Source organism: Danio aesculapii, chromosome 7 (assembly GCF_903798145.1).
Source record: "Danio aesculapii chromosome 7, fDanAes4.1, whole genome shotgun sequence".
In the NCBI taxonomy this organism is placed as follows: domain Eukaryota; kingdom Metazoa; phylum Chordata; class Actinopteri; order Cypriniformes; family Danionidae; genus Danio; species Danio aesculapii.
In genome coordinates this window covers 48,051,489-48,074,672 of record NC_079441.1, presented here as the reverse complement: position 1 = coordinate 48,074,672, position 23,184 = coordinate 48,051,489, and the positions used below count along the sequence as shown (strand labels likewise).

At 37.0% G+C, this 23,184-nt stretch overlaps 1 protein-coding gene across 1 annotated transcript in view; it reads right to left on the bottom strand.

Annotated features, from left to right (window-relative positions):
• si:ch211-288d18.1 (USP6 N-terminal-like protein) overlaps positions 1–23,184 on the bottom strand; it is a 59,742-nt gene that overhangs the window by 5,286 nt on the left and 31,272 nt on the right. The window contains exons 4-13 of the mRNA XM_056462033.1: positions 22,318–22,357; positions 18,199–18,279; positions 18,004–18,111; positions 14,959–15,068; positions 10,749–10,797; positions 10,553–10,673; positions 6,888–6,982; positions 6,678–6,743; positions 3,128–3,227; positions 2,236–2,388 (exon numbers count right to left, since the gene is read on the bottom strand). Coding sequence (XP_056318008.1) covers positions 2,236–2,388; positions 3,128–3,227; positions 6,678–6,743; positions 6,888–6,982; positions 10,553–10,673; positions 10,749–10,797; positions 14,959–15,068; positions 18,004–18,111; positions 18,199–18,279; positions 22,318–22,357 — 923 coding nt within the window. The remainder of the gene's footprint in view (positions 1–2,235; positions 2,389–3,127; positions 3,228–6,677; positions 6,744–6,887; positions 6,983–10,552; positions 10,674–10,748; positions 10,798–14,958; positions 15,069–18,003; positions 18,112–18,198; positions 18,280–22,317; positions 22,358–23,184) is intronic.

Genomic DNA, 23,184 nt, shown 5'->3' with positions numbered 1-23,184 from the left:
TCTCGTCGAAAGTAGTAGGTCATCCGGGTACTTCTCACATACTGTTTTTCGAATTCAAGAGCTGCATCCCAAATGGCACACTATACACTATGTACTTATGCACTTACACACTCAGCACCATAGTATATGTATGTAGTGTCATCCAAAACGGAACACTAATGTTTTTTTTACTAAGCGGAAATTCAAACGTTTCCCAGATCATGTTTGACGGTGGCCAAATTAGTGAAATACAGTAAATGACCAAACTACCAAATAATCCCTGCCATGTGTAAAACCGCATTCACCACCGGGAGGCGGTATAGTCACTCTTGTAGGTGAATACTCTTTCTCAATTCAAAATAAATAATCCAACATCAGTGCCCGAAAGCTCCACCCCTTCCTCTAGGTGAGCAAAGCTGCAGTCTTTGAGTGCGTGAAGTGTCCAACAGTCCACACTTCATATTACCGGTTGAATAAGTGCATCATCGTAATTAAGGTGCGCTTATTATTGTTTAGCGTTTTCAGCGTGAACACACTGCTTACACTATTTAAACTACAAAATGGCGTAGAATAGTGCATATATATGTGATTTGGGATGCTATTATTTATACAATATATAGTATTACAATAATACTAATACATTAAATAATGAATATGGATATTTTACTGTTAATGTATCCAAAAACATCTGACTGTTACTGTAGGTCATTTTATGAAGCAGGTGCTGTATTGTGTTGATATAAAAGTCATTTAATTAATTTCCCATTATCCGCTTGTTAAGTGTGACGTAGCACGAATCGGCTTCCGGGTCCAAGTGCTCTATCAAACTGTATAGGGAGACTCGACAAATGGTAATAATAAACGGTTACAAAGCGATGTAATACTTTCGAAAATCATAATTGCAATATATATATATATTTTTTTTTTTTCTTTTTCCCATGCCTAATATCCGATGGCCAGAAAGTGATTAATTTTTTAAGAATTGTTAAAATATTGATGTCTGTGATGCAGCAAGTCCAGAGACTGTTGTGTACACCATGATTTTATATACAGGTATACACGTATGTATATATATATATATACACACAAATGTATGTATGTATATATATATATATATATATATATATATATATATATATATATATATATATGTACTTATACACGTATGATATGGGTCATAAATAAATATTTTCTCAATTCAAATGAGTAACGGCTTGGACCTGGAGGCAGTATTCCATTTGTCACCAATATGTCACGACTTAACAAGCGGATAGTGTTCAGTGTTAATAAATTGCATTTAGCCAACACAAGCCAAATTAATTATGTTGTTTTTGTTAATGCAATTGTATAATAAAATAGGGTATATGCAGAGCTAGTGTTTCTTCCCATACTGATAAACTTCCGGTGAATGGTTAATGTGACTTTTTTTCCATTTTACACGGTTCCACAGCATCAATGTTGTCATGAAATTAAAATACAATCAGTTAAATAGACTTTGGCATTCATTCAGTTGCTTAAGCATAAAACGAGACGAAAAGCCGTTTACTTGGATAAAATAAATGTTCATATTTTAAAGACATGGCGGGGAAAAAAAATATTTAATGCAGTGCTTCTTTTACATTCTGAGACCCACTTTATATCGGATATCCCTCAGCCAGTGGAGATTGCTGATTTTGAAAGAAAACAGATCCTAAACATGCCGATTTTGTAATGGCATACAGTTCATCGGAAGCGATTAACTCAGGTTACTGACAAATTAAAGTACTTCCGCATATTCTGCATATAACCTATTATGCCTTCAGAAAGATAACATATAGGAACGGTTGTTTACTCACTCTTTACTTGTTTCAAATCTGTTTGCTTTCTTTCTTCTACTGAACACAAATTAATCATAATTTGGAAGAAGAAACCTGTAACCATTTACTTAAATAGCATGCTTTTCCTGCTTTGAATATCAATGGTTACAACTTCCCCTTTCTTCCATCTTCTTTAGAGTTCAACAGAAGGAGTTTTGGAACCACTTGAGGTAGTGTAAATAGTGAGTATTTTTTTGTTTTTTTGGGTGAACTATTCCTTTTATTTGACCTGACGGTATTAACTAATTCAAGTAAACTAAGATACAGACATTCAAATGTTAAAATACAATTAGGGACCCCCTAGAAAATGTTATGGTTCATCTCAAGGGGCTATCCCATTTAATAATAAATTCAAATTCAATTAATCCAGTAAGATATCATGTAAAGAAAGTGGCTGAACCTGGTGGTGGGACGTCAAGCTTCATTTTGCGAAGTTCAGACATGGACACTTTAAGCTGCTCTATGACGAGGTCATCATTGAGGTAGATGGACTCTCCTATCTTCTCCTGCAGGAACTCTCTCAGCTCCTCCAGAGACATCTTGAGCAAGCGTTCTGGATATGAACAGCTAAAGTTAGACATTTCTCAACAAAGACTTTAAATGGATAATAAAGAATAACATATGAATAAGTTTTGGGTGAACAGATTTTAATAGAAGCAAAGAAATTCACAAGATGAGCAGAAGTCAACAAAGGACTAGATTTTCCTTTTGGGGTGAGCAAACACTTTTAAGATTTCCATAATCAACTGTTAAAGGTACAATTCACCCCAAAATGAAAGTTCTGTCATAATTTACTCACCCTTCACTTGTTCAAAACCTATGTGAGTGTCTTTCATCTCAGAGGAAGATATTTTTTTTCTTCTGATAAACACAAAAGAAGATATTTTGAAGAATGCTTGTTGCAGGGACCCATCATCCTCCATATTAGGAAAAATCTAATCTAATTGGAGTCAATGGGCAACCAGAATTCATCAGAATATTTTCTTTTGTGTTCATCAGAAAAAAAGAAGCTCAATGGTTTAAAACCACATGAGGAAAAGTAAATAATATGGTGATTTAACTTTTGAGGTGAACTAACCCTTTAACGTTTATTCATTCATTCATTCATTCATTCATTCATTTTACTTCAGCTTAGTCCCTTATTTATCAGGGGTCACCACAGCGAAATGAACCGACAACTATTCTGGGATATGTTTTACGCAGTGGATGCCCTTCCAGCCACAACCCAGTACTGGGAAACCTTTAACGTTTAATTTGTTCATTTTTTGTTAATTCTGAGAAGAAGAACTCACTTTTGTGGAGCTGAAGGATAGTGTAAGCCATGGCTGTCAGAACTTTCTCGCCTTCCAGGATAAAGATATCCCACAGACGTAAGGTCAAAGTGAATGGGGTCTGGAAAAGATGACATGTTTATAAATTAACCAAAAAAAAGGCAATTCTACACAAATGTCTTCATAGCATTATATATATAAAACAAAATTGCTAGAATTTTTCATCCTCAAACTCAGTTTTAAACTGTGGCCTCTGTAGGTCCATGAAGCAAATCTCTTTCAATGAGGATCCTGCCAGTCCACAAGCACAGCTCTGAAACTGAGCGAAGCCGAATTCTGCAGTGCTGACAGTGTCTGCTCTCTTTCCTCCTTAGCCAAACCCACAGGATTGTGTGTGTATGTGCAGAGTAAACACTGAAACACCCTTGTCTGCCTGCTAATTGCACGCTGTCCTTTCTATCAAGAGGCCCTGACAAAGAATGAGAGAGGAAGAACTTTCTTTCAGCCTCTTTCCTTCAGTTTCTTAAAGACTAATTCCTCTTCACCGACCTCAATCTATATTCCGATGCTTTACAGTGCTGTATTGTGGCTGCTTATTAGCCATTTTCAAATGGTACCATGTCGCATATATCACCAGCCTGCACTAAACCTAATGAGGTGTTTTAGACAAAATAATAGGTCGAATGTCAAAAACTAGTGGTAATATATAGAGGAAAGTGGTGTACTGAGCCAAACAGAAACCAAAAACAATCAGTTTGACTCTTATTAATCAGGCTTTAGACATGTTCAGTCTACCTTAACTGTTTTCCTCATGTAACCAAAGTGTATTCATCTGTCAGAGAGCAGTTCTTCAACTTTGGGCACTTTTGCATCCCCCAAAACTATCTTGAAAACTACATTTGCCATATATTTATGTTGAATGTTTTACTGCATTGCATAGATTATCTTTTAGTCTTAACTTAGACTTCGAATGATACAATATAAATGTCCAGCATGAATGCGTCTACATCTAGATTGTCTCTCATGCCTAATTACAACCAAAAGTCTCTGCATTAAACAGTGTTTTGTATGCAGAGCTGAGTCGCAGTAAAAATAGCAACAGGCAGTGCCAGCAGAGTGCAAGCATTTGATGTCATGCACCGCTCACCTAAAGTAAGGGCATCCCCTACTATATATATATATATATATATATATATATATATATATATATATATATATATATATATATTAGTGATTCACGGATGGCGGGTTATATCTGCAGGCGCTACGGATAATCTGCAGGTCGGGTGAGTTGGGTAAATAAAAAATACATTGCGGGTGGGTCGCGGGTGGATGTAGCAGGACATGGCAGTGGACCAGTGAAAAAGCAGAGAGTGGGCTTTGCAGAATGGGAAGATGAGACACCCAAAATAATGGATGAATTGCAAGAGTACTGTTCAAACTTTCTGCTATCGTTCTGGGAGAAACAAGATCGCTTATTTCCACGACTTGTACTTTCCTACAACAAGCGGTGCTGTTGATATCCACGGTGACCTATCATCATGCCTAAAACAAAGAATTAACTTATTAAAGTGACGATCGGGTGTGGGTCGGATGCGGATACATATATCAGATAAAACTATATGTGCGGGCGGGTGGATGACATTTCAGCTCTACATCTCTAATATATATATATATATATTTTTTTTTTCTTTTTTAATGTACATGTTTCATGGCTTTTCTACTGCGTATTTCAGTAAGAGACATATTTTACATTATATTAAGTCATAAGTCTAAATACCACAGGTTTCTTTGAGGCGATGATATACTTCAAGTAAAATCGGATGAAATCTAGAGCGGTGTTTCACTCCACTTTAAGATTAGCACTTCCCACTGAGCAAGTTCCACTTTGTCAAGTGTATGAGGGGAATTTGCCCAGATAAACCCACGATTTTGAATGAGGGAGTGAGTTTACTTCAAATGTGCATTCCAGCGCCTGCAGTATATCTCCCACAATGCAATGTGATTCTGAAGTCCCAACAGTGATTTGTGTTCACACTGTAGAGTACTTTCTAAGTGCTCAAGGGCTTAATGCATTCCATTTAAGCCATTTCAGATGTTCTGCCAATAGTGGATACTTGTGTAACATAATCAATAATGCACATCCAAGTAAACAAGATGGAAGTTAACGAGTGAAGGGCATAACAATTTGGCCTGGAACACACTCTAAGCTTGTTCAGAGTCAGTTTCAGGTGTTTTAAACAGCTTGTCAAAGGTTTGCTTTGACATGTAAATATATAGCTACCTTTAATCCATTAAGGTGATGCAATAGGTAGGTGTGGCTCTGGGGCTCAGCCTTATTTGCTTTAGAAATATTCTGCGGTTCATTTTATTGGCTCTGTATTTACATACTTAGCTTCATTCGCAGATACATGGATGGTATTATGATGGCATGAGCTTTTCTAGTAAAATATACTTCTCCTTAGGTATTTCTAAGTTATTTTCACCACTAAACAAACAAGAACAATATTATTTGTGAGTATATATGGGGTTTTATAGGGTAAGTTTAACCGTATAAATGGACATGTACTCGGAAAGTTATTTTCAATCAGTATCACTGAACATTAAGTTGTATCAGCTGGTAAGCAGACTGCCAAGTAAAACCTCATGGGTTGACATTTAGTTGCAGAGTAACCCTACTGAAAAAAAACTGCTTAAACCAGCCTAGGCTGGTTGGCTGGTTTTAGCTGGTCGACCAGCCTGGTTTTAGAGGGGATTTGGCCATTTCCAGGCTGGTTTCCGTTGACCAGCCTAGCCAGGACGGGAGCCCAGCCAAAACCAGCTACGTCCAGCTTAAACCATGCTGGTCAAGCTGGTTTTAGCTAGATTTAGCTGGTCATTTTCCAGCCTGACCAGCTAAGACCAGGCTGGAAATGGCTGGAAATCAGCATGGAAATGGCCAAAACCCACTCTAAAACAAGGCTGGTCAACCAGGTAAAAGCTGCCAACTAGCCTAGGCTGGTTTAAGATGCATTTTTCAGCAGGGAACTTTCTAAATAGTCAGCAAAACACAAGTCTCAGGTGAATCATTAAATATTATGTATGATTTTACTTGTAAAGTATGTCAATTATATATAGGGATATGGGGTAGGTTAAACCTTCAAAATTAGTCAAAATGTCTGCCTGTATTACCCTGAAAGTTAACTTTTCACCTTAAGATACAGTTCGAAACAAGTGTGAGCAAGTCTCATTTCAAGCATTCTCTTCATATAAACAGCTCTCACTTGAAATGCTCCACAACTGTTTCCATCCCTTGATGATGGGGCAGAATAACTATTGCCATCAGAACAGCTGACTCAACAGTTAATGTATATTCAAAAAGAGCCAAAACCTCCATTCAGCTCATGACTCAACACTTTTTGGGATTGTCTGCAGTAACCTGACCAGGCAGCTGATGAATCATTCCCTTGGCTTTGAGGGCTGAGCTCAGCATATGATTGAGTGTGTATACCTAAAGTGGATAGTAATAAGAGCTTGCATAACACACTTTATCAGTTTGATTAAAATGTATCTGCTGAGATCAAACACTTACCCTGTCGATAAAACATTGGAGGAACCATTTAGTGCTGTAAATACCGCTGGACATCTGCTCCTTATCCTGGGTGGGTTTTTTTTAAGGAAGGAATGAGACGAGAGCTCAGCATTAGGGAAACTGATACACGTAAAGTTAATAGCTATATTTAACTTAACTCATAGGTTCTTTGTGTCATTTAAAGTCTTGAATCTGACAAAGCAGGCTTACCAAATGCTTCTTTAGTTTGGGTAAAAGCTTGGAGAGAATCTGGTCATGGTGGTTTTGGAAACGCTGAAGTTTGGGAAATCCAGGAACAAAGAATCCTGTGAATGGGTGAAAATGTACAGGTATTAAAAATGCCATGAATTTCCTCATGACTTCAGCATTCTGTATTATAAAGTATAAGTTGTTATGTATACTACCATTTAGAGCTGTGGCGAAGAATCAATTGAGAAATTGGTTCTGTATAGATTCTGAAAGCCTCAAAATGCATCACTATTCTCTTTAGAATTGATTCTGAACTTAGTTTTTAACAGCAGATGGCGCTCTAAGTTAGCTTACACCAGGGGGTGCTTAACCCTGTTCCTGGAGATTTACCTTCCTGCAGAGTTTAGCTTCAACCCTAATCAAACACACCTGAACCAATTAATTACCACCTGAACAGCACTTGATAATTTCAGGCAGGTGTGTTCAATATGGGTTGCAACTGAAATCTGCAGGAAGGTCGATCTCCAGGAACAGGGTTGTTCACCCCAGGTTTACAACGTACACTCAAACGCTCATGAGGAAGAGTGTTTGAAGAATTGGCTGAGTCATGTAAAAATGCTTTTATGTCATGAGATTAATATAAACACAGCTCGCTATGAACACTCTTGTAATTCACTAAAAACTTTCCTAACTTAATGATTATTTTAGGTTCAAGTGGGGTTTGTAAGGAATTGGACACAAGCAGACTATGGCTGTTTGTGAAGCATATGTGTTTTAAAAATCTCAGAATCGATTTTTTTCAAACTATTTTTCACCACAGCTACTGCCATTCAAAGGTTTGGGGTCAAGATAAGACTTCTTTAAAAAAACTTAATATAAATATCAAAATTAAATACTGTGACAACAAAATGTCTTTTATTTACAATGTTACAAAAAGCTTCCATTTAAAAAAGTTACTTTTTAGAACTTTTAGCAATGAATCTTGAAAACAAAATCTCATGGTTTGCAAAAGTAATTCATATCTGTTGTAACAATAACAAAATTCTTGAGCAGTAAATGAGAATGTCTAAACAATTTCTGAAGGATCATCTGACATTAAAGACAGAACAAATGATGCTTAAATGATGCTTAAATAGTGATTTAGAAAGAGTCCCTCTCATATTACCATTACACTGGTAGAAGACAAGTTCCTACAGTATGTGGGCAAAACATGTGCATGACCAATGAGAGTGTCATGTATTTTAGGCCACAATAAAAACATCAGTCTGGATGAGGAGCATTTTCATTCTGATATAACATTAAAAGAGAGCGCACTAGTGTAAACGGCACCTTCCAGCCTTTTAAATTGCCAGTTTGCTAGTACGCATTGACTTAAATTTTATGAATGACCAAGGTATGAGACACTTATACCTAAGATGGCCTGAGGGTAAATAAATTAAAGAGCCCCTATTGTGGGTTTTTGAAAATGACATTCCATGTAGTGTGTAACACAGCTCTAAGTGAATTGAAATATCCAGCTAAGGCTTAAATCTGAAAGTGGACAGTTTTTAAAACTATTGATTCATCTAAAAAAAGAGTCGACTCACAGTGGTTAGAATGAATCATCTTCAAAACGAGTCTTTAGCCGTTTCAGTGTGACGTGGCTACGAAACATAAGCCCCGCCCAATTGTTGCGCGCGCAAACCCGGGAAAATTTAAACCTGCGGCCCCGCCCACTAACCCAGCAGCAAATACAAACAGATCCTGAAGTCATCATGAGTCATGAAGACATTATTTTAAGTGTGAGGGAAAGGGGCGATTCATTTGTGTGTTAGAGGAAGGATCAGAAAAGACTACTGATGTATGAGACTTGTGAGACAAATGGACAGACAATACACCAGGGGTGCGTGCAAAATAAGGCCAGTTTATTAGGCACAAAGGCAGCCTGCTGCAGCTGAGGAGGAGCTCTGATGAGCGCTACAACCCCCTGGCTGGGGATGTGATCTCTGGGCAAAGGAGAGTACAGGTAAGCCCTGAGAACATGTAACACTTCACGCAAGAGGTGCCACAGCAATGATTGCAAATAGAAATGATCTAAGTTACAGCTGAGAAGGGAGACAAGCACCAAAATGAAAGATAATTAATGAAATCAGACCTGGCCCACGACACATTTCATAAGTGTAAGTAAATGGCTGTCTCCTTGTTTTTTCTAGCTTGCAAATGATGTATTTAATTGTGTTTTGTTACTTGTAACCGCTTGTACTGTATCAGGTTAACTTTTATATTCTCATATCGCGTCTAATGCCACGTTGAAACGCGATGCGTGCCGTTTTGTTTACGGATTGAAATGCGTTTGTGAGCTCATGTTCCACTGCCGTTTGTCATTGCTATGGCCACCGTTAGCTGTTCCTACACATGTGCGGCAGTCAAGGTTCAGAATAGTTTAGCTTTTGCTGCTGTGTGGATTAATACTGAATGTGTGTCATAGTTAAGAATGGAGCAATATGGTGGTGTTTAACTACACTGCTTTTCGTGGTAAGGTGTCTGAATAATACTGTTGAGTAAGTTTTACTATGAAGTGTGTTTTGGGCATCCGCTGCGATCGGATCCTATACCAATGTTGGCGCTGGGCATTTTACTGTCTCGCGCTAAGTGCTGTCGACCAATCACAACAGGCTGTCATCGGTCCAATCAGTGTAGATTAGCTTCGTGCTAAGATGGGGTTTGGGAACAAATGAATCACTGAACGTTCATATGGGAGTCGCTGGGATAATTAGATAAAAATAAATTCACATTATAAGACCATGAAATGGTCATTTTTTGACCTTGTATGCATATCAGTATGTTGTTGGAGACCCATAAAAACCGAAATTTGACCTTTTTAATGTATAATAAGGGCTCTTTAACATATTTTTTTGTATAATCAGTTAAATCATGTCCTAACAACATGCAATGAAACGGTGTGACACACGCTGTCTTTTTCCATCTTTTACATGTTAAAGAGCCCCTATTATGGGTTTTTGAAAATGACCTTCCATGCATTGTGTAACACAGCTCTAAGTGAAGGGAAATATCCAGCTAAGGCTAAATCTGAAAGTGTGCGGTGTTTAAAACTATTGATTCCTCTATAAAAGACCCTGTGCTCTGAAGTGTGAGAGAAAGTTAGTGATGAGTGCTACAGGCAGGGACGTAACAGACATTTTAATATGGGGGGGTGCGGGTGGGGGGGGACAGCTGTATGAGATCCAAAAATTTCTAAATGGTCAAAATGCCCGCTACAACCCTGACTACAGCATTGTAACATACACGCTTACAACGGGGGGATTCATCGGCCTTTTGTTAAAGGAAGGATCAGAAAAGACTATTGATGCATGGGACTTTGTCAGAGATTGACAGGAACTGTACAGTACACAGTTCATGGATCAGTTTCTTCCTCCATTTCACAAGTGTAAGTTGTAATCGCTCCACGTGGTTTGTACTGTATCTAGTAAACTCTTTATATTCACATGTAGTGTCTAATACCACGTTGAAAACACGAAAATACTTTCCTCACCCCATATTTATTCAATCAGGAAAGCAAATATTGATGCAAAACTATAATGCAAGTGTATCTTATTTCATATATTCTTGATATGTTTATTAACTCATAGAAATTTAATCAGCATTAATAGTCTTAGACAAGAGCAGAATCAATAAATAGGGCTCACCATGCATGCCATGTTTCTGATTGGTTAAGAGCTGCGACAAAGCCCAGAATGCATCTTCTTCATTCATGAACATCAACAGAATGGCAGCAATCTGACTCATGCCCTGGCAGTAGCTCACTTCCTGTGGACAAGAACAGACTAAGTCAACTATTATGTAACATGTCTTAATTAGGCACGCATGTGATCGTACACTGACCGTATTGTAAACAGAGTACGCCGAGAGCACGTGGAACAAAGACTGTTGCCTGTATAGAGAAAAAAAACAACAGTCAAACTCTCATCCTGCAGTCTTCACTGAAAGACACAGCATGAAGAAACAAACACACATCCGCAACATCCATATTTTTCCACAAAGATACATTTGTTCCTTCAAATTACAGTTGAACTCCTCCCTTCATGTGTGAGAATTAATGACACCCTTCAGATGAGCAAGTCTTTCCACTTGGACTCTGAAGCCTGCAATCTATTAAATCCTCAGTGACATCACTCTCATTTCTGGCCTACCGGGGGAACGAGCTCTCAAAATTGAGAAAGCAGCATCCAGTGAATGTCTGCAGATGCAGCAAGGAGAGAGCAAGACTTGATCAACATTCACTCTGACTTTTCATATTTTTGTCTGGCGTAAAATATGTGAGGTACAAAGTTACTGTAGTTTGCATTTTTAAATTTGCTGTACATCTCAGTTTAGTTTTAGCTGATTTCATCAATGGTTTTGTTAGATTTAGTTTAGCTTTTTTTTCTGAACACATCTCTAGTTTTGATCTATAGGGTGGGCCATCTATATGGATACACCTTAATAAAATGGGAATGGTTGGTGATATCAACGTCCTGTTTGTGGCACATTAGTATATGTGAGGAGGCAAACTTTTCAAGATGGGTGGTGACCATTGGGGCCTATTTGAAGTCGGCCATCTTGGATCCAACTTTTGTTTTTTCAATAGGAAGAGGGTCATTTGACACATCAAATTTATTGGGAATTTCACAAGAAAAACAATGGTGTGCACATCTTGAATCTTCATACCATAGACAATCGCCTTCAGATGACCCCAAAGGTAAAAGTCTAATGGGGTCAGATTGGGAGACCTTGGGGGCCATTCAACTGGCCCACGATGACCAATCCCTTTTTTTTGGGAAACTGTTCATGTAGGAATGCTCGGACCTGACACCCATAAAATGGTAGTGCATGATCTTGCTGGAAAAACTCAGGGAACGTGCAAGCTTCAGTGCATAAAGAGGGAAACACATCATCATGTAGCAATTTCAAATATCCAGTGGCCTTGAGGTTTCCATTGATGAAGAATGGCCCCACTATCTTTGCTGTCTGGTGTGAAGATACAAGATGTGCAGCACCTGAAACTACGGATACTGGAAGCCTGTGCTGACATTTCTCCTGCGGTGTTGCTATCAGTGTGTGAAGAGTGGGAGAAGAGAGTTGGATTGACAATCCAACACAATGGGCAGCACATTGAACACATTTTATAAGTGGTCAGAAACTTGTAAATAACTCATGAAAGAATAAAGTTACGTTAAAACCAAGCACACCATTGTTTTTGTGATGTGTCAAATAACCCTCTTCCTATTGAAAAAACAAAAGTTGGATCCAAGATGGCCGACTTCAAAATGGCCACCATGGTCACCACCCATCTTGAAAAGTTTTCCCCCTCACATATACTAATGTGACACAAACAGGACGTTAATATTACCAACCATTCCGATTTTATTAAGGTGTATCAATATAAATGGCCCACCCTGTATTTAGTTTCAGTTTCATTCAATAATTTTTTTTTCGGCTTAGTTTCTTTATTAATCTGGGGTCACCACAGCAGAATGAACCACCAACTTATACAGCATACTGTATGTTTTACATAGCGGATGCCCTTCCAGCTGCAACCCATCACTGAGAAACATCCATACACACTCATACACTAAAGACAATTTAGCCTACCCAATTCACCTATGCCACATGTTTTTGGACTTGTGGGGGAAACCGGAGCACCCGGAGGAAACCCGCGCCAACACGGGGAGAACATGCAAACTCCACACAGAAACGGCAACTGACCCAGTCGAGGCTCGAAACAGCGACCTTCTTGCTGTGAGGCGAACGTGCTACCCACTACGCCACCGTGCAGCCCTAGTTTCAGTTTAGTTTTTGCAATTCTAGTTCAGCAGATAGGAGAACACGCCCAAGAGAACATATAGACCAAAGTTTAGTGATTGCACAGCTTATATTAAGACCAGTGTGCGAATTATACATTGGACGATCAGAAGGGTCAACTTTTTGGTAATGTTAACCTTAGTTTGTTTAATACATGCTTCAGTGAATCACATGTATGTATTTATTTAAACTAATAAATATTCTGATTTATTAATGAAACGTATTTAAGTTTTCAGTGTTTTGTGCGATATTTAGTGTATTCTGACCTACAGTATCCTCTGATTAGCTATTCCAGAGTTTACTGTAGGTCAAACTATAAAAACTATGCAACTAATTTGACTTTACTTTTAGGTTATACATAGAAACAAGCTCATATTTGTTTTTTGATACAAGAAAAGTGTCTTGTGAACACTTATGTTGTCTATCAGTGATCTGATCTGATGGTTTAAGACTGATAAATCTTTTTTTTTCTCGCATAGACCAATTGTGCATTCACAATGATATGAGCCATATAGGGGTGGTCAAATGTATACTTATATTACCTGTTATTTACATTTTTAATATTATCTTTTAAGATAGAAATCAGAGAAAACTCATTTCTCACTATTTAGAGGACTGACCCCGCCATACATGTTGTTTTAATGCCCTTCAGAGAGGATCAAGCATTAATTAGCAGGGTCATTCCACCCTAAACCTCCCTGTAATTTGCTCCTTGATTAAGACTTGCGCAAACCATTTAGTAATAAAATTAAAGTTATAGTTTAAACAAACACTGAATACAAACGCAACGAATAAAAGCATCAAAATAAAATTACAAAGAGCTCAATCTTCTTCATATTAAAAATCATGCTGTATATTAAGTTAAATATGTAGTTTGCATTTTTTGGGCAAAATAGAAAAGTTAATGTTGTGTTTATATAGAAAATATGTTATATATAAATATTATATACTGTATATAATCATGCACTTTATATATATATATAAAATTACACATTTTTCTAAACAGTCACAGGTCAGAAATTTTTTAATAAATATAACAAATTTAATAAATGAGAGTGTATTAATTCTAAAAAATTATTATTTATTTTTGTTAATTATTATTTTTATTTTATTTTGAATAAAATGAATGAATTGCCAACTATTTAAGAACATGTTTTACACACTCATACACCCTCGCATTTACATACACTCTCATACACTACGGACACTATAGTTTATTCAATTCACCTATAGCACATGTCTATGTACTGTGGTGGAAACTGGAGCCCCCGGAGTAAACCCACACCAACACGGGGAGAACATGCAAACTCCACACAGAAACGAACCAGCGACCTTCTTGCTGTGAGGCGACAGTGCTAACCACTGAGCCACTGTGAGCTGTGAGCCACTGTGAGCCACTGCACCTATTTATTATTTATTTTTAGTTAGTTTTTTTTAATGACTGCTGTTAGTTTCATTTAGCTTTAGTTTTTCATTATTGCAATTTAAACATATATATTTCAGTTAATGAAAATATTTTTTGACAAGCAGATGTAGTCTTAGTTTTAATTTACTAAAATAGCCTTGGTGAGGTACATTACGTTTTAACATGTTTAAATGTTTTTTTAGGTATCTTATTATGTCAAGACTGCCTTTGTTTAATCAATAATACAGTAAAAACAGTTGTGTTTTGCAATTGTGATACATTACTACAATTTATAACTAGTATATTTCAATATATTTTAAAATGTAATCCATTCCTGTACCCCTATTACATTCCACTATGTAATAGCATCATCATCAATACCATAATAACACATTCAACAGGCAAATGCATAATTGATGACAGAAATATTTGAGCATTTTGATTCTATTTAGCAATACACACGATGACATGTCTCTTTTTTGTAAACATCTCTCTGTAGTTTATTGCCAAATTTGAGCCTTGGTGCCATAGTCTTCACTGAGACACATATGTAAATTTAGTAAAGTATTTCACATAATTTGTGAGTGTCATTGTTGTCTTCTGAAATCAGTTTACTTCATGACAACTGAATGAAAAAGAAGACATGCACAGACCCAAAATCAGAATCAAGCTTGGATCATGGATCACTTTAAGGTACTCGCATAAAATATTTACAGCACAAGCCATTACTCATTATTTAAAACTTCAAAAGCTATTTGTCAGTCAGAGTAAGCTAATGTGTCCTGAAAGCCTGGGGGAAGAATTTGTTATTGGTCGAGCTTTGCTTAAGAAGATGCTTGTACTTACTTTACACCAAATCGATCCATAAACATGATGTGGTTTCGAAAGGTCCTGTTGATATCGAGGTCAATCTGTTTGATTTCTGGAGAGTAGAGCTGGGCTTGCTCTTTCATTCTCTGTCAATCAAACAAACACAAGGTTTCATCATAGAGCTGACTGTAAATTTTCTTCTTTCTAACAAAATTTATATTTCTTAAGTTGAATGGATATACAGTCACGCCTGAAAATATTCATAACCCTTGCAAATTCTGACTAAAATGTAAATAAAAGCTGATTTTTTTTCCTAAATGGACTGTAAAAAATGCCAGGTTCCACACGATTCCTTTATGTTGTCCCAACACAAATCGGTTAAAATTAACTTATTTGTATTTGATCATTTAAGTTGATTGAACATAAAATAATTAAGTTGTGCAAAAAACACCTCAAGAATTGTGTTGGTTCAGGTCATTTAAATAAGTAGTTTGAACAACCAGCAAAAATTGAGTTGAATCAAAGTAATTTTAGTTCAGAATTTGCCACGGTTAAGAATATTTTCAAGCTGACTGTATTTCTGCTAATAGCCAAAATATATTGTATGGCCCAAAAGTACAGATTTTTTTATCTTTATGTCAAAAATCATCAGAGAATCATGTATTCAAGAAAATCATATCAGATGTATTTCTACTGTAAACATATCAAAACCTGATTTTTTTGATTAGTAATACGCCAATAAGTAATTAGCATCGCTAAGAACTTAATTCCGAGAACTTTAAAGGCAATAACAAATATCAACTGGAACAAAATTCAGTTATTGTTTAGTCCTTTTTTTGCTCCAATGCTGTATGCATTCCTTGCCTTTATGAACAACACAAGTAGATGCTTCCTCATATTTTGCATTTTTGCAATTTAATAATTTTGTTGAAATAAAACACACGTATCTATAATTCCCTGACTTTTACTAAATATGTGTATATATCCTTCTAACATTGCTATTTTCTTAAAATTACAAAACACAAAAGAGTTCTGATTGTTTCTACCAAAAACTACAATTGTAAGATTCTACCACTTGGGTCTTGTTAATTCTTGTTTTGGTGACAGAGACCAGACACTAGTCCTGTCCTGTCTTGTATGTTGTGTCGAGCACTCATTTTCTGCCATGTCTTTGTATAAGCGCCATCTCGGCCACGCTCGAGCCCTCACGCCCTGGTGTTCTGTCTGCATTGTGCTGTTTTAGTCTCAGCATCTCAGTCTAGTTGGTTTCAGTTTTGGTTGGTGCTGGGATGAAACATGCACGTTGCATGTGTGAGTGCATTTATGTTATTTATTGTGTACTCGTGTCTTGCGTTCAGTCTTCTGTTGGTGTTGAGTTTAGCATGTGGTTCATGTTTACATGCAGCACATGCTTTAGTGTCATATTTCATATGAACACATGGTAAATGAGTTCTCTCATTTGCTGCGTGTTCTAGTTTCATTTCATGTAAGCACATGGCTTGTGTTGTTTCTTTGTGTCATGTGCTCTCCTGTCTATTGTCTAGTCCCACCCTCCTTGTGAACTTATTATTAGTTTATCCTGTTCACCTGTCTGTTAATAATTTCTCCCTTATATTCTCCTCATGTCTGCTGTCCTGTGCCAGTTCGTCGTCAATGCTTCCCCTGTGTTCCTGCTCCAGTCCTGTCATGCCCTGACCTGCCTTGCCAGCCCAGCCCAGTCTAGTTTGTTTGTTTATTTGGTTTGTTAATGTTTTCCCCCTGGGGATGGTATTTGATGTCTTTTTTATAATAAATTAATATTTTAGTTATGCATTTGAGTCCTCAATCCTTTCCCCAACCACCGAACGTGACAACCATAGAGGTTGCATGACTTTAAATATGCGTGTCTCTGTTGCCAAGCAACTTCCTAACAAAAATATAACTTTCTGTTGAAAAAAAAAACTTTACTTCAGATATGTCTTTCAAAACCGCTTATATAGTGTCAGAAAAAAAGCCATATCCCATGCTTGTGAAAGTGAAATCAAAGTGAGGTGCGGACATTCGTGGCTGGTCTAATGTAGCCTAACTATAGGCTGTATTACCAAAAAGATTGTATTTTTAGGGTGATGATGAATGAAAATATGATTACAGACATTCAAAGCTTAACTCTAAAATCTCAATAGAAGCATTGAATGTAAATATGACGTGACAATATGACGTCTTGTATGAGAACAGTCAGAATGGCTGCTATGGTAATTCTAGTAGTTATAGAAGTGTGGTAGTTCCAGTGTTCATTTTCTGGGTAAACTATTCCTTACTACTCCCTTACTCCAAACCAAGTGCTAACCATTAATTACTGAATGTGATAATATTTCATTAAAACAAATCGGGCGATGCAGTGGCGCAGTAGGTAGTGCTGTCGCCTCACAGCAAGAAGGTCGCTGGTTTGAGCCCTGGCTGGGTCAGTTGGCGTTTCTGTGTGGAGTTCTGTGTGCATGGGTTTCCTCCGGGTGCTCCGGTTTCCCGCACAGTCCAAAGACATGCGGTACAGATGAATTGGGTAGGGTAAATTGTCCGTAGTGTATGAGTGTGAATGAGGGTGGATGGATGTTTCCCAGAGATGGGTTGCAGCTGGAAGGGCATCCGCTGCGTAAAAAATGTGCTTGATAAGTTAGTGGTTCATTCCGCTGTGTCGACCCCAGATTAATAAAAGGACTAAGCCGAAAAGAAAATGAATGAATTAATGAATGAATGAATAAAACAAATCGCTGGAATGGCCTTGTTCAGAGACACTGGATGCTACAACTACTTCCTGCCTAATGTCAAACCTCAGCAGCCCTGGAGGTTTGTTATGCTGGTCTATTGTTCTCTCCTATCTCTTTCCGAGCCTTATATCAGCCATCTGTCTGTTTTCAGATCACACTCTAATCCCACTGAAAAATCTCTACCACAGCACTGCTCCAGTAATCCCACTCTCACCAAACACCCGGCTTTAGGTCAGTGGAGACTCATAGCTACACTTTGTCCATAAGACCGCTAAATCTGCTGAGCAATTAATTGTGTGAATCTGTGTGAATGGACGTTTTTCGAACAGTACCGTACCTCATATTTTCCTGCATTGTCACTCTTGACTTTCTCAACGTCCAGCAGCAGAGCCCAGGCCTGTCCTCTCAGCTGCAGGGGGATTCCTTTAAAAACCCTCTTCATCATCTGCACAAAACACCCAGTTATTAAAGCAAGTGATTTAGAAACGGTTTATGATTTTCCGATAAATGATCCTCGCAAGGAGAAGCTCACCCGGTCACTGTTTCTATACTTGCTCCAGTTTTTCAGCATCTTCAGCCATTTCTGCACCCTCTCAATCTCCACTTGTTTTTGCTGCGAAGGAGAAAACAATAAGATCAGACGAAAAATTATTTGAAAAAAGTCTGTGTCTATCTATCTATCTATCTATCTATCTATCTATCTATCTATCTATCTATCTATCTATCTATCTATCTATCTATCTATCTATCTATCTATCTATATATCTATCTATCTATCTATATATCTATCTATCTATCTATCTATCTATCTATCTGTATGTACGTACAGTTGAAGTCACAATTATTAGCCTTCCCTTGTTTTTTTTTCTTCTTTTTTTAATTATTTCCCAAATGACGTTTAACAGAGCAAGGAAATTTTCACAGTATGTCTGATAATATTTTTTCTTCTGGAGAAAGTCTTATTTGTTTTATTTCGGCTAGAATTAAAGATGTTTTAATTTTTTAAAAAACATTTTAAGGTGAACATTATTAGCCCCTTTAAGCAATACTATTTTCAATACAGAACAAACCATTGTTATAAAATAACTTGCCTAATCACCCTAACCTGCCTAGTTAACCTAATTAACCTAGTTAAGCCTCTAAATGTCACTTTAAGCTGTATAGAAGTGTCTTGAAAAATATCTAGTCAAATATTATTTACTGTCATCATGGCAAAGATCAAATAAATCAGTTATTAGAAATGAGTTATTAAAACTATTACATTTAGAAATGTGTTGAAGAAATCTTCTCTCCCTTAAACAGAAATTGGAGAGAAAAAATAAACAGGGGGACTAATAATTCAGGGGGGCAAATAATTCTGACTTCAACTGTATGTTTCATTTATCAAAACATAATAAACCTACACGTATCACCAAATAACAGACAACATCAAAATAACCTTTTAAAAATATAAATGTCTTGCTGTCCAACTACGATTTATTCATAAGTACCGACAAAATAATAATACTCTCACATTTTACTACATACTACATTTACTACATTTTACTACTTTACACATACTTTTTGCCTTTTGTTTTCACTAATAAATTTTTATTTATCTTAATGGGAAGATAAATATAACCTATTTAAGTGCTTTTGCATTAACTAACAAATTGGGTAATTATGTTGGATGTAATTTTCCTGCATCCAGGAGCCACTATGAATATGTGTTTGAATTAGCATTTGCACAACATTAGTGTTGTCAAAAGAACTACTGTAGTACTTCACTTCTAAGTTGATTTAAGAAATTGATAAAACAATAAAGTTAAGCCTACCAGTTTTTCCACATGATTATTTGGGGACAATTGAAAATATATAATGATAACAATAAAAATGATAAATTAAAACGTGTTTTTTTTTTTATGTACATTTAGCCTATAATGAATGCCATTACGGGACGTCACGGTGGTGCAGTGGGTAGCACAACCGCTTCACAGCAAAAAGGTTACTGGTTTGAGCTGGGTCAGTTGGCATTTCTGTGTGGAGTTTGTATGTTCTCCCTGTGTTCGCGTGGGTTTCCACCGGGTGCTCCGGTTTCCCCCAGAGTCCAAAGATGATTAAATAAGCTTAATTGGCCTTAGTGTATGTATGTGAAAGAGGCTAGAAAGAGCAAAACATACTGTATGCTATTTAAGTTAGCAGTTCATTCTGCTGTGGCGACCCCTGATAAATAAATGGACTAAGCCGGAAAGAAAATGAATGAATGAACGCCATTACAACTTTTTAACTTAGTAAATGTATGTAATTCTTTTATATAATAAATAATTTCTTTTATATTCGGGCCACTTGAATTTATTTCAGGCCATTATCAAAAACTGGAGAGTGCTTCTTCGAAAGGCTACCAGGGATTTTGATGCTCATTTTTTGCTCATTTTGTTGATATAGCTTCAAGTTACCATTTAGTCAGACATAGTACACATAATAGTTTCTCTAAAACATTTAAGTAACGGTGGTTAAAAATTCAGCTTTGCCATAAAAAGAATAAATGAAATATATAAAAAGATGTATAATAATAGAAAGCTGCTATTTTAATTGCTAATAATTTTAAGCCATATTTGTGATTTTACTGTATTTTGTAATCAAAACAAAACAAAAACATACCCTAGAAGAGCACACGAACTTAAAAAGATAAATACAGTAACACTTTAAGTCTTCTACTTTTTGTCCTCAATATGTTTAATGTACTTACTATAGTAATTACAATTAAGTTGCCTCACAGCAAGAAGGTCGCTGGTTTGAGCGCCGGCTGGGTCAGTTGGCATTTCTGTGTGGAGTTTGCATGTTCTCCCCGTGTTCACGTGGGTTTCCTCCGGGTGCCCCGGTTTCCCCCACAGTCCAAAGACATGCACTATAGGTGAATTAAATAAGCTAAATTGGCCGAAGTGTATGTGTGTGAATGAGAGTGTATGGATGTTTCCCAGTACTGGGTTGCATCTGGAAGGGCATCCAATGGGTAAAACATATGCTGGATAAGTTGGCGGTTCATTCCGCTGTGTTGACTCCTGATTAATAAAGGCACTAAGCCAAAAAGAGAATGAATGAATGATTAGTTATATGCAACTAACTCTAAATCTAACCTGCACTCCTATAGACCTTTTTCTTGGCTGCTGCATGGAGGGTGCCATAGCGAGCAGCGTCTTTCGGTAGAATGTTTAGAACTTCCATTTACAGAGTTTACAATAGGTAATTTGCGCTCCGAAATTGGGTTTCAATAGCGTTTTGAGTGGATTATGGAGTGTTTTTATGACACACAACTTTGAAAGGTGTGTGTTAAAGCCGTTATAATCTGTCAAATGTGATTCAAGCGCGAGAGAAAAACGCTTTCCTAGTTCACGTGTCTGCCGTCAGAAATACAGTGTGTGTGTGTGTCTGTGTGCAATACTTTACTGCATTATAACATTAGAGCAAACCAGATGTTTCATTGAGTGTGTTGTGTAGTATTCACCACGGTATGGGTTTTTCAACCGCCCCCTTATTTTCACTTTGTGACACTATTTAAATCAGTGAGTTAGTGGGACAGTACAGGCTACGTGTGTGTGTCAAACACTTTAGTGAATTGGTAAATTGTTTAGGTTGGTTATGTTTAAAAAAAGAGATAAAATGTTGACTTTAGAGATGACGAGGCTTCATCTAAATGGCAGAAGATGCTGTCTGACAACAAGGGGAAAATGCCTCACAGCAGGTATTTTTCATCCTATTAGATCGCATTTTTTAAAATGATCAGTCCAGGAGGTGGTGCTGATCAACAACAGTATTAGTTCAAAGATGATAAAAGCAGGTAAAACAGATTAAAACTATTGTTTCAAAGCTGTCCGAATGTGACTGTTTATACGCATCAGCTGCCGACCGGAAGTTCTTAGCATTCTCCTTGCGCGTACACGCAAAGCATAATGGGTAATTTTGTGTTCTAAGAAAAAGGTCTATAGAATGTACATGTAGTTAATTACTGTTACTCAGTAGTTAAATGAATAATTACGCTGGGTGGGTGCCTCTATATATGATTTTGAATATATATATATATATATATATATATATATATATATATATATATATATATATATATATATATATATATATATATATATATATATATATATATATAATTTTTTTTTTAATAAAGATAAAAAGCAATATGTCCTCAATTATTTTTAATGCTAATATTTTTGTTCCCTCATTTGTACAAGTACTCTGGGATTACGTGCAGGACAGGCTTTGGGATCACCCTGCTGTTATTAACATCTGTTCTGAGAACAGCTTTCACTCTTTCCAACCCTAGTCTTTAACCTTTACATGCTACAACACGACTGCACAAATGTCAGCTGGGAAACGCATCAGCCGCCTCCACACCGTGAACGTGTCAGATGGGAACACACTTCCAGACAACCCAGCTGTGTCTGCCAAACACTCCTCTATACTACACACTCCCGTCTGAAGGTCACCATAAGCCTGTTTACAAAAGAGTCTCTGCACTGCTACTGATTCAGTCTGTGATCCTTTGTGTTTACCTTGGTGTCTTTGATTCCTATCTTTTATCAGAAAAGGACTTTCACATGCTGTTTGAATACATGTCGCCTGTATATATATATATAAATGTTTAAAATGTCTACATTACCTTCTCTTCAAGTGCACTGGGGGTGGGTAATTCTTCTTCACTGTGGGAAAAACAAATACAGGTTAAAATACCATGAAATACCATCACAGGTATTCCTAGCTGAATGAGATTAAGTTTAGGACCTTGTGGTAAGTCTCACCATTTATCTGATCAGAGGTACAGTAATATTGTAAAATATTATTGCATTTTACAATTATATAATATATATTTTATTTATAATTTGCTTCCTGAGCTATAATTTGCAGCAAAAATCCTGAAAATGTTAGTAACCCTGACAGTAATCAGAAATCCTTAAATAATCCTGCAAATATTGCAACCCGGGCTCATTGTGGATATGTACCCAGGTCTACATTGCTGGGGACATCGAAATACGTAACGGCAGGTAGTCTGCTTGCAGATTTTGTTTTTACAAATCCACCAGAGGCTGCGGTGTACACTTGATGATCTCAAATTTCTCTCTCACGTCTTCTTCTTGCGTAAAGGGTGCAATATACACTTCCGCTGAGCAGGCCAGCTTGTTGTCAACTGACTGACTCAGATTGACCACGCCCTTCCCTAAACCCAACCGATAGTGTTTTCAAAAGCAATCTAGACAAAGAAAAGCCATCGTGGCTGAGTGATTTTACCACGTTTTGAGCCTGTTGTTTATTTATTTATTTATTTTGCTTTTGTTTTACCTGGTTTCTGGACCCGTTCTTTGTCGGACTTGAACCCCGTTATTGTGCTCAACAAAAGAAATAGTTTGTTTTACAGATTAAATACAGCCAGACATACCACTGGGTACATAATTTGCCTTCTCCAGAAATGTAGACAGGGGTACGTATCCAAAATGAGCCTGTGTTGCAACATTAAATAACTCAACCAATC